Source organism: Melanerpes formicivorus, unplaced genomic scaffold (assembly GCF_026170545.1).
Source record: "Melanerpes formicivorus ecotype bairdi unplaced genomic scaffold, bMelFor1.0.p_v2 SCAF_25, whole genome shotgun sequence".
In the NCBI taxonomy this organism is placed as follows: domain Eukaryota; kingdom Metazoa; phylum Chordata; class Aves; order Piciformes; family Picidae; genus Melanerpes; species Melanerpes formicivorus.
In genome coordinates, this window is record NW_027142377.1 from 11,082,462 (window position 1) to 11,095,382 (window position 12,921).

At 42.8% G+C, this 12,921-nt stretch overlaps 1 protein-coding gene across 4 annotated transcripts in view; it reads right to left on the bottom strand.

Annotated features, from left to right (window-relative positions):
* The window catches only part of SPTBN1 (spectrin beta, non-erythrocytic 1), a 131,629-nt gene that overhangs the window by 73,534 nt on the left and 45,174 nt on the right, over positions 1 to 12,921 (bottom strand). Inside the window, exon 1 of one of the 4 annotated variants that reach the window (XM_068153323.1) lies at positions 2,607 to 3,120. The exons of the other annotated variants lie outside the window; for them this stretch is intronic. Within the exon in view, the coding sequence (XP_068009424.1) occupies positions 2,607 to 2,715 (109 nt within the window). The 5' untranslated portion in view covers positions 2,716 to 3,120. Of the gene's footprint in view, positions 1 to 2,606; positions 3,121 to 12,921 lie in introns of those variants that run through there. 4 annotated transcript variants of the gene reach the window in all.

The following is a 12,921-nucleotide window of genomic DNA, read 5'->3' on the forward strand; positions in this document are numbered from 1 at the left end:
CAAGAGTTTCCTTACAATGATCACTTCAAGGCATTTAGAAGAGGTGGAATGTAGGAGTGCCTTGGTAATCACTTGTGATCTGAACTGGCTTTGTCCCTAGCATTTTAGGGCAGAATTAGGTTGGCTCCTCTCTTCTTCTGTGAAGTTGGCAGTGTCTAATATAGTCTACCCTAGAAAGAGGGGATCAGAGTTGTGTTCTACACACTGCTGATTCACACCCCTGCTTCACACAGGGCCTGAGCACTTGCTCTGTTAGTCAAAACAATATGCTCCCAAGTGCTTTTTTAGAGGAAAACTCAAAAGCTTCAATAGATCTATGCAGTACCTCTGTAACACTAGACTGTATCTAGTGCAAAGCTGTAGACTCACATGAAAACTCTGGGAACTGTGAAAAGTGCCTACTGCAGCCAAGAAGGGTGAAACCACAAAAGACAAGGCAGCAGGAAGACTTCATATGGTACATTTTACCAGTAAGCAAAGGAGGTCTGAAACAAATCTGTTCTTACTTGTTTGTATAGTTTCAAAAGCAAAAATGCTGATAAATGTCATAATTGAAAAACATTACATGTATTCACCCTAACCTTGATGGGTCTAAGTCTGGATACACTGAGCAATGCCCAGTGCCACAGAACACTCAGTGTTTTCACCAGAGCCTTCTAGCAAGAAGACAAGAGTCATCTCGACATTTTACAACTGCAAATTACTGGCCTTTTAGATGTTCTTCAAACAAAACGCCATTAAAGCAAGGGAAGACACCTTCTCTGCCAGCAGAGCTAAGCTGCTCCCCTTACAGCACACAGTATTTTGCATGTTATGCAGCGTTTCATGGAGTATCTAGTGCCTAATTTAAAACATTTCCTGTACCTAAATTCCACCCGGAACAAGATCGTTGGCAGCAGTGTTTTTCAAGCCTGTATTCCTTCTCTCCAACGAGTAAACAGCTCTGGGATGGTTTACTGCAAAAGTCCCTCCTTTCAGTTACAGGAGAATCACTGCTTTCTCTTTGTCAGGGCAAGCTGCAGTGCGTTCAGGGAGATTACTGCAATTTTTTTGGAAGTTTGTTGGTTTGTGGTGCTTTGTTTTGTTTTGTTTTTAATTGACACAGTGCATTCCACTGAAGGGAAAACTCACTTTCTGCACTTTCAACACTGTCTGCTTTCCTCTTTCAATATGATGTAAACACACAGATACTGAATTCCTGAAGCAATGACCCTGAAAATGATAAAATCTGCCTTCTTTAGGCTGCTAACCTCACCAGCACAGAAAGAGATGTGACCAGGATTTTTTTTTCCTCCACAAGTGTGCTTCATTCTTTTAAAACCAAATACCACAGCCTAAGATCTGACAGATATCCAAGATAAAACCTCTAGCGAATTCCCTCCTGTGTTTGCAAGGTCAGAGCTTGGATTTTCCATGCTTTGCCTGAGGAATGTCTGCGTTCCCAGTGTTTAAGGTGCTGTCATTTTATCTTACTGTATCCAGTAAGCAACCATTACTGTGAGCTAGTTTACAAGATAAACAAAGTACTATGAATGAAAGATATTTTTTCCTTCCCTCCTTGAGCCAGCAAATAAGAAAACTTTTTGCCCTAACCAGGCTCTTCCTCCCTCTCTGACAGAAACCACAGGACCACACTTGTGGCACAGACCAGAGTAAAACAAGAAACGTGCACAGAAGGGATGAACTTCACGGCGCTCAGGCTGCTCCAGGATTATTTACTGAGTCACATGGATGTAGAGGAGGAGGTGGATTGGGTCAAAAATCCTTTTTTACTTTGAAACTGCTATGCTAGAGTTCATTCATCACTGGGACATGCCTTACACAGAGAAACAGCAGAGCTTGTTTTACTACATTTGAGGCTGGGCACAATCCTCCTCCACTGCCCTGCTAATAATCTGGGTTTCCAGCACGGGTCAGAGGCCTTGCCTTATCCTTTACAGGACCATTTCCCAACAGAAACGTCTGTTTTCTCACACAGACAGAGAGTTTAATGGAAAACATGAAACATTCTTCCTCTCTGAAAGCAGAGTGATGCAAAATGAAGACAATTTGGAACGTTTAACTGTATGAAAGCTTTCTTGGAGATCTTCTACAACACGAGCAAACTAATTTATTTGGAAATTACGCAACCGGCTTTCATTTAAAGAAGTTAAGCCACCCGCTGTTACAGGAGCTACACCGAGGGTCAGAAAAGGCTCTCCGACTGCAAATGACACCCAAAGTCAGGATTTTATGATTAATTTCCAGAGGCACAACTGTATTTTATTTAAAGATAAAATAAATAGGAAGATCACTTCCTCACTCCCCCCTTATTGTTCTCAGCACCTTAGTCTTACTTAGTTCCGATTTGTAATGCTGAGTGGCTCTGAGGATGGACATGGATCTTAACACTGTGTAAATCTAAGGACACCTTCAGAGAGATAAAAGCCACATGGTATCTCTGCAAAAACACAAAGCTTTTTCCCACACCACCACTTTTGGCCTCTCTCATTAACACTTTGATGCAATGAGAACAAGCCCAGACTAATATGTTTATGGGGATCATATCATGGCAACATCTACAAACAACCAAACCAAACCAAAAACCACCACCTGCACAGGCTTACCTTGTAACTGCTTGAATCTTCCTTCTAACTGGTTATAGTTATACGGCACCTGAGCCGCATAACCTGGGGACAGGGGCCCAGGCATGCTGGTTGATTTTTGTAATTCCATTTACAGGTAACACAGGGATACGATGAACTGCAGCATAAAGGAACCACAGGTTTCTCTACCAGACATCCACGTAAATCCCAGTTTCCTCAGTAGTTTGGCTTCAGTCCCCAAAGAAAATGCTCTCCCTGAGCCCTAAGTAAATAACAGCTTCGGTTCAAAATCCAGCAGTGTGGGTTGGCGGTGAGTTGTCTGTAACGGATTCAAACTTAAAGCACCACGAGGGTTTTTCCCTGCTCCACTACATGCAACTATCGAGTGCTCCAATCTCGTTTCAAATGCTTGCCTGGCTCTGGTGAAACGAAATCAGATAAAAAAGGCAGCCTGCGATTCAGCCCCAAGAAAAAGCATGGAGCCACGCGCTGCCGTCCTTGCCAGCGATCCCAGGAGCCGCGCACACCTCAGACCTTTCTGCTGGTTTGTAATATAATCAGCAGCCGCCTGGGCGCGGGCTGATGTCACTTGATTACCATACAGCACCGTGGAGGAAACGAAGGCTGTACCAAGGGCGAAGGGGCGGCAGAGCAGGGAAAGAGCAGGGCAGCTCATGCAAGGCTGCAGAGTTCTTCCGCTGGGGGCAGCCCACGTTGCCCTGAGCCCCAGGGGACAAGGTGGCAGCAGGGTCCCCAGCCCTCCGCTCCCCATGTGCCGCCGTGGCCGCAGCAGACAGTGGTATCTTCCTGAGCAAAGCTGGTGGAATTACAATCTTTTGTTAAGAGCCTCATGTAACGGAAAAGTCTCAGATTACTATCAGATGAAAAGGAGGGCGCTTTTCTTTATTTATCTGCAAGGCTGTTCACTTGAAAAAGTAACACATGCACACAGAAGCTCTCATTCAGTATTTAGCAACGGACGCAGAAAGATGTATGCTTCAGCACACCGAGAACAAGCGACGGCTTTGTGAAAAGGTTCGTTAAACAGCCAATTCCTGTCGCTTCAGTTTATGTTACTTGTCAATATTGAGGATTTTGACATCTCCTGTGTAACGTGGCTCCTTGCCCATTCATCAGTGCACGGGGTATTACTGGAAGATAAATGGTTGTCTGGGCTATGCACTGGAGGGCTGTAACATAAATAAGGATGCTTTGCCTGTGATTGGCACCTTAATACCCCGCTGTAAGGCAAATGTGCATAGCAGCAGCAGGGCTAGGGACTAGAAGTCAGTTTCTGTAGACGGAATTAGGCAAAGGATGTCAGTTTTCCCTCAGGGGCAGGAGCTTCTAGCCCTCCTGAGCCAGTGAAATTAAAAGGTCAATTCCATATGCATATTCTCAGTATGTAGTAATTGCTTCATTTTCAAAGCTGCAGCTAACATTCACACAAATGCTTTCTCTTTTTTTTTCTCCTCTTGAACTTTGAAATTCCTTTCCAGTGGAATCCATGTTCTCTTCTCCTCCCACTCTGTCCCCTCATTAAACATTTCAAAATGTTGCCTTTGTTTTGTTACTGTTGTTTCACAAGTTTTTAGTCATATAGTAATTTCTGTGAGGGCAATTTCTGTGGGAGAAGCTCCGTCCCCCTCCCACTGACTCGCTGCCCTAGCTCCTGCAGGCAGAGGTGGAAATGCAACCAGCCACTACCAACAAACCAGAGAGCAAATGTGCAAGAGGTCCAACCACAAATGCTGCTAATTTAGGAAGAAGTGATGGAAGTCAACACCTCTCATCTGAAGCTGGGGCTTCCAAAAACATGTGGACTGTTCAAAACGCCTGGCACATTGCTCTCAAAGTCATAAATAAAGCCATAAATATTTCAAGTGTAACTACACAGTTTTACTTAAAACAGTGTAGTCCTAGTCCAGAGTTTCTTACTATATTGACACACAAGGGCTTTTACTTTTATTTACTTATTTACTTTTATTTACTTTTACTTATTATTTACTTTTATTGCAGTGAACCCTTTTCTATCAATATAGCTGTATTTACACCGGATTTTTAGTATTATAGCAGATGTCAAGTAGAGCCTAAAACATTTGTGAAAGTTTGCCTTCAATCCTTACAACATTTGGCCATTAAAGACTATTCAGCTGCCCAAAACATAGTTTCCAGTGCCAGGTTAAAAAGTGAGTGTCCACAAAGGCAGCTAAAATGCTGTTGCACAGGAGGCCAAGGTACCGCAGGCTTGTGCCCTAAAAGCCTGTTTGTGAGGTGCAAAGGGGATCCAAGGAAGCACCTGCACTTGTCACAGCAGCAGGCAGGATGCTGCTTTCCCCAAGAACAATGCACTGGTGTGGCACAGCAAGTCCCTGTTCCTGCTAAACCTTCCCCTGATGGTCTTTGTACAGCCAGCTGTCCCTCCAGAACACAGCAGGGACCTAAATGTAAGTGTTGTGGCCATGAGGTTTCCAGGCTGGGATGGAAGGGTAGAAGTGCAACACAAAAATCTAAAAGGCTCCTAAGTTTACAGGACAGAGCCTGATAAACTGAGCCATTAATAGACAAACGTGAACTCCCTCAGTGCTTGAGGAGCACATTTCACCCAGCACTCAAGTACAGGCTTATTTCCATCACCAGCTTCTCATGCAGATTTGTACCAACAGCAGCTTTTGCCTGCACTGCCTGACCTATGTTATAATTAAATGAAGCCCTTCCCCTGGGGAGCAGGCAGGCAGCCAGGCCCTACCTGCAGGCATATCAGCTCATGACTGTCCCACCTTCAGCAAACAGGTGTTGCTATGCAAGCTCAGAAGGCAAAACTAAAGTCCAAGTGACTTGCAGGAGAGCTGGAGCATTTTTAACATCATGAAGGCCATAAATCAGGAGCCAGGAACTTTTTCCCAGCTGAAAGTTCTCCCAACACCTTTGGCAGGCAACACATTAATGTACACAGCCTTCATTAAAAATATTAAAAAGCAAAGTATTACAAAAGTAAAACATTACAAATAATCATTTGGCTTTGATCTATAAAAACACAGACTGGCTTTCCCCACCTCATCATAAAACATTCATTTTACAAGAATTTACACTTCAGATTGTTCCCTGTGGGAAAACTAAATCTGCTAAGATTAAGATTCCCAGGAAATACTGAACAAAAGCTGGGGTGTGAGGGCTTTTTTGTCCATCTCCCCTCTTTATCTCCCTATTTCTGGCCTACCCAGCAGCACTAAATGTCACCTTAAAAACAGAAGAAATTGCAGCAGGTATGGAGTAGTGCAGCCTCCACAGTGAGTAGGGGGAAAGCTAAAGGAAAAAGGAAGAATCTGTGTTCAAACTGAGTTTACTTTATTCAAGGTTTAAAAAACGGAGACAAAAAAATCCTCACACATAGTGAAGAACTCACTGTGAAATTCTGACCTCACTTTAGCTGCCATCCAGGTTGGCATTTCAGCTGGACAACAGGTCCCCAAGCAACAGATGTGACAGACTTTGTTAATGAAGGTATCAGCTCCTGGGGCTGGCCCTGATGGCCGGGTGCTGCTGACTCATCTTCCCAGGCATTACTGCAGCTTTGCTGGGCCTCTGGCATACATTTTGAAGGCTTCATTTCACAGGTTGGTGGTAATTCAGTAGAAAATCCAAAGCAAAATGGGGATCTGTCTGTGAAACACTACACCACATGTAGCAAAGCTTCTTCAAAACAGGCATCTTGCCAGGCCCCAGTTTTATTTGAGTCCCATCAATCCTAACACATTCACTTGCTGTCAACTCCAAGTTAGTAAACCTGAGACCTGGTTACTGCTGCTGGGTATCAAAATGCATAGAATCCATCACAAGGCTCTAACATGTAAAGCCCTCTTTTATATCTGGTCTCTACTCATTTTCTCTGTTTCTCTTCAACAGACTAACCTCTTGGCAGTACTCATTAGAAAATATATTATGGAGGGTAATTAATGTTTTAAAGGCCATTGATAACTTTTACAATCACAGAATCATTTTGGTTAGAAAAGACCTTTAAAAATCAACCATTACCTAACCGTACCAAGCCTGGTGCTAAACCATGTCCTGCCTGTCCCAAATACCTCCAGGGATGGGGATTTAACCACCTCCCTGGGGAGCCTGTTCCAGTGTTTGATAACTCTTTCAGTGAAGCATTTTCTTTTAATATCCAACCTAACCCTCCCCTAGCACAACTTGAGGCCATTTCCTCTCATCCTGTCACTTGTTTCTAGGAAAAGGAAACTAACCCCATCATTGCTACAACCTCCTTTCAGGGAGGTATAGAGACTGAAAAGGTCTCCACTGAGCCTCCTTTTCTCCAGGCTATACAATCCCAGTTCTCTCAGCCACTCCTCAGAAGACCTGGTCCAAGTGCAACTTATCAAATCAACACAGCTTGTAATTCATCACCGATTACAGCAATGGAGAAAAATAAGGTGCAAATCATATATTAAATTAGTACATTGGGAAGAGAGGGGTTTGTTGCATGTTTTTTCTCTCCCTCTACATTTCAATCTCACTTTTCTCCCTTAGCTGTGAAAAAACTCGTGCTTGTATTCTGTAAATTGTACCTCTCCCATGGTACATCACTGGTAATGATGGCTTGCATTATTTGTGTACTTGTTGAAAGTCAATAAAAACGCAAATGATTAACCACTTAACCATAATGCAACTCAGTTAACATTATCAGAGCTTTGCAAAGCTTCCAGAATAACAAGAGGTTGATTACAGTAATACTATGAGTGCACAAGTAATATCTAGAGGCAGGCGCTCAGCTCACAACAGAAAAGGATGTCTTAGGAGCTGTCTTTGCATGGTCCTGAAAACGGCTGCCAAAGTGAGTGGGTTCCCTCCACAGAGGACAAAACTAACGTTCCTTTAGAAGAAGCTAATGCTAGATCTAGCAAAATTACCATCCAGATTCCTGATTATTAATGTGTCTAAGTTTGAACTAAATTATTGCTTTCTTAAGCCAAAAGAAATCACTTCAGAAAAACTCAGGGAATCCTCAAAGAAAGCATAGATACAAAACCCTCTAAGAAAATACTGGTCAAGGAGCCAGCTCATAACTTGTTCAAAGAAAATAACTGGTAAGTGTGCAATGGAGTTGGAATAGTTAAAAATTCTCCATCAAACCACACTATATTCCACCAGGAAAGTGAATTAACATCAGCTGGCAATATAGTATCAGCAATAGAGACACTACATGCAGTGGGGTGGACTCAGTGTCCAAAAAAGGCACACCTTCAAAACACATTTGCTTAACCAAGAAAGCTATGCACAGAATGTTCCCTAGGTACCATAAAACAAATGTGTGCTCCATACTGTTGTGTTCCCAGGGAAAGATGTGATTTTACAACTCCAGGAGAGGTGACTGTCTGTCTAATGGGAAGCAGAATGCACTCCACAGCTACAGTAACGACAAATCAGGTTAATCATCACCCTTGCCTTTCCTCTTTACTCTCATTTGTTCTTGTAAATTCTCTAGTTGGTGACTAACTAGAACAAAACTATAAGATATAAAAAGGATGATTTATTAATCTAAAATGCCACAGAAATCACATAACATTTGCTTTTCTCCTTAAAGAGGGTAAAGTTCTCACACATCCCCTTGCACCACAGTTCTAAATGTGTCTGCCTTCCTCAGCTTCTGCTGATAGTACACACTACAACCAGAATCTCTCCCTGCAGAGCAAGAAAAGATGGGGTTTTGTTCTAGAATGTAATATGAAACAGGCATTTTTATCATATTTGATAATTTGCCTAACATTAATCCTGAGGAGCTAGCTGTTTTCCCTCCAGTTTACACCTAAGATGCTGGAACACCGAGAGAAGCAGCCCACACACTAAGTAGAAATTAACATGCCAACTTAATTACCTCTTCTGTGGGTACTAGTGGGAACCCAACCATTCATCTCACAAACTTGCCATTTCCTGCACTACTTAGTAACAGTCTCAGAAGAAGGTGAAACAAATACAATCAAAACAAGAGAGCTTTTCCAAAGTAACATTTCCATTGCAGAAAGTCTTCCAATTTTTGTCTTTAAAGGGGATTTTAGGTCATTGGCAACTAACAAAGTATTGGTCCTCCAAGTTCCTTCCAGGTATATTTTGTGTGATTCATGTGGCCCGGGGAGCACCCATGCAATCAAAAGGAAATGGAAAGAGGCAGATGAAAAGCAAAAGCCAAGATTTTTATTACAGAAAGGTATGTTGACGTTTTCCTTCTGCCATGTCCGGGCTGGCCTTCCAGCGGCTCCACACTGAGTCCCAGGCAGAAGCCAGCTCTGGCCTCCAGATGCACCTGTAGATCGCAATGTCTGAGACCAAAGCAGCACAAAACCTTTGGGAATCTTGTCACAAATCAGGACAGAATATCAATTTATTACTGAAACTGGGTCAGTTCCACCTGGTTTCGGGGTTTCGGTTTACACAAGTCCCAGTTTAACAGGAAAGTTGACATCACTTTTGTAACAGTGTGTCCTTGCTAACTGCAATAGTGGAACACTTGCCAGGACAGCCCACAGAAAACAGCTACAGGAGGCACTGAGTAATGATTTGTGTGGGGCTGTATTCAAGCCTAAGTGGATTCTTCTGAAATGTACTGCTGCCCATACTCCATGAGCTCACCAAAGCAGAGCCATCATCCCTGAAAAACCTTAACTACATTCATGGTGTTTGTTTGTGGCCCCTCAAATGCACTTGGTTTGCTTTCTGACTTAGTTAAAAACCCTTAAGAATCTCTTAAAACCAAGCACAAAAACGCTTCCCAGTTTTAGTTCAGGAAACTCTTTTTGTATGGGGTTCAATGTGCTTTTTCAGAACTCAGAATTCTTTTCATTGCCTCTCCCTCCTCTGTTCCCCTATCTCAATGGCATTGATGTTTATATGTAGGAGAGCAATAGAGAGATTCCCAGCCTCCCTTTGCAGGGTTGTCCCTGTTTTCCGGTTTGACCACGAGCACAGCAGACGCAGTGTCGCTACACCATGATCACTCAGTCATGAAAATCCAACCTTCCGCTGCTCCTGAGCAAGATGGAAATTGGTTGAAAACAACAGGTGGAACATGCTGACCCTTTACCAACCTCCGTGAGCCAGAGCATTCATCTGGACTATTTCTCTTGCTTTGCAGAGCTAGAACAGAAAGTATATACACTAGCAAATACAACTCAACTGTGTCCAGTCACATTCACGTGTGGCCACTTTAAAGGAGAGGAAAAGAAAGTACCTCTTCATTATGCCAGTTGTGTAACTGAGGGAGCTAAATTAGCAGCTTCTGAGGTTAATTGGGGTCCCTGCAGAATTTTGTATCTCTTACATCCAAGTAACAAAGTCCCAGAAAAGCTGAAGTAGTAAAGGTTTGTGCTGAGCCTCTTGTTCAATCAAAATGGAAGAGAAGGAAAATGTTGGGGGGGGGAGGAATATTGGAAGGGTTGGAGTGGGTTTTTTGTTTAAATACACAAGCAGAAAGTTCATGTTGTTTTCTAAAACTGGTAGGAAGAGTGCCAGAAACTAAAAACTGGAACTTGGAAGTGGATTTTCATTATCTTCTCTACTTGTCTGGTCCTCATCCCTCTTCCTCTTCTTTTTGCCTTTTCCCCATCAAGGCAATTGGTCTCAAGGCAAGATGGGTTTATATCTCTCCAGGGTATTAACTCAAGATAAGAATCAAAGCTCTGATCCAGGAGAATGAGTTCATCACTAATCTTTCCCCATTAGAACAATGCCAAGGTTAACAGAAATTAGGAAACATTTCTTAATTCTGCATTGAATTCCACTTTGCAGAATGCTCTGCTAGACATTATTTACACTTCAGGGAGTGCTTTCATGCAGTATCCAAGCAACAAATAGAAGGAAAAATGCAAAGCACACTGCAGATTGGGCTGAATAAAATAAAATAACTCCAGAAACATCACTAGTTAGATGCTGAAGACATGAGATGAGAATGTTCTCCTCTGCAGACACATTTCTTGTGCAAAGACTTCTTTTAAAGTACAGACTGATGACTTGGGTTTGCAATGCATCCACAGCCAAGTTCACTCCTGGTACAGGTCCTAATTTAAAAAACAGTCATAAAATATTTCCATGAAATCCTTCCCACTAAGATGACTCAGCAAAGTATGTAAGAATAGTCTGATTATTTCAGTGAAGGCTTCCATGGCTTCTCTGCATTAAATACCCCTAAAACATTGATCCCAACAGCAAAGAACAGTCTCCAGGTTTCCCATGACAAGCCACTATGGGTCACACTCCCAGCTGATGGAAGTCAGCATGGTCCCACAGAATCCAAGAAAGAATGCCAAGATATACCAGCTGACAATCTGGCTGGCAGGTCTCCTCCTAAAGCATGAACTTCAGCAGAGTTTTAACCCAGTTCTACTATTGTGCCTGGCTCAGCTCTCACTAACTACATGGAAGGTACTTCACAGAGAGTATTTTTCCTTTCCTCGAGCAGCTGGCGCAGCCAGAGTGTTTTACTCCACAAATCCTGCCCTGTCTCTTCACACTTCAGCTGATGCAGAAGGCTGCAGATCACTCATCCCAGTGTTGTGGGCAGCCAAAAGCACATCCCCTGGTGCATTTGCACTTTCCTGATGCCATGGTGATGACTGGATGATGAAAACTAAACCAGACACGAGTGTGCTGTGCCTGTTTGAGAGTTAAGGCACAGTTCTCACCTAAAATCAGTGCAAGGAAAGAAGGACACTGTGAAAGTTAGTGCATCATCACTGTGTCTAATACCCAGGTGTGGTCAAGCAGATTTACCTGCTTGCAGGATTACCTTCATGAGTCTTTCTTTGGTAATATCCTAAAAGCAGATATGTGCACACAGTCAGCACATATAGATGAGTTTTTTAACTTCTTCCTCTAGGTATAGATGGCTTTCTAATCACTTCTTAGCTACAGTACAGAATTATCATGCACTTTATTTTGTTAAATTACTGAACTGCTGCATAAGCAGAGAGTCAGCACTTAGTGAATTAGGACTGGAGTTCTTCACAAGAAGCCTGGTGAAGCAGACATAGTACCTGTATTCCAGTCCTGGAGCTTAATGCACAGGAGTTCAAAGATCTAGAGATGGATCAGCACAGGCTCATTTGCTGACAAAACAGTGGGCTTTCCCATCGACATGTCCAACTCCATATTGCCTAGTCTCCAAAGAATTTAATTGGAGACACAAAGTGACCATGGCCATCAGACTTTCTAAAGTGGGGCTGCCAGGAACAACTTCTATCCTGCTCGATCCCCAAAGAAGCAAAACTCCTATTTTTCCAGTTCCATGTATCCTGACTGAGCACCATGTGCCAGATAAGAGTTATTCACCAGGATGCAATCACTTTCATGCAGCACTGTTACCAAATAATCACAACTACTGTCCCTGAAGCAGACAAGCACACATGATTCCAAAAAACTCCTGAGTTCCATTGAGTAGTACTGTTCCTCAGAAGCTTGGTTCTATGCTCAGGAAGCTACATTGGACCATGGATCTGGTATAAGATCACAAATAATCCGATTTACATCTCCATGTAGTTCACACATTACTTGTTTGATTCTAAAGAGAACAAACACAAAACTATGCATAAATGATAAAAAAAGTCATGTTACTACAGCAATGAGATACAAATGTCCTCTGCACCAAATGAAATCTCTGACAGGATGTCACTGAATACAAATTGTCCACATTTAAAGTTGTTTTACATATCATAGACACAGAGTGACACTGGTGTTTGGGTCACTCTACTGATGTTCTCCAAAACCAAAAATGCTAGGAACAAAGCATCATCTATTGTCTGTTTTTTCCTCTTTGCTTTACATGCAGTTCTCCACCAGAAACTTTCGAAGCAAACACACAAACCAGCAGTGCCAGATGGGCTAAGCTTTTCCTTGGTTTCCGATAAAAGCACAGTGCTTATCAGCAGTCCCAGCCAGCACAGTCAGCAGGTGACACAGGAAAGTACAGCCGCTTTTCTGCTGCCACGGTCTCTCCCTTGATGGCTGCACGACACAGAACATGCAAAATGATAGCCTTGTTTTAAACATCAGCCTCCAGCAGATTCTGGTAACGTACTGCAAGCCTAGAAACTACAGCTAAGAACCTGTTCCAGCAGTAACATCCAGAGGGAAAGCATTGGGTGATGCCGACATTTGGAAGAACTTTGGTTGAAGTAATTCCATCGTTTGACACACGAGCAAAATAAGATTCTTTTGAACTGAGCCCACTCATGCTCATCTGAGTACGTCTGCAAAGGCCTCTTGCTGATCAACAAATTCACAGATTAATAACTAGCGCTGCCAGACCAGTGCTGAGAAGATGCATCTGCAGATTCACTGC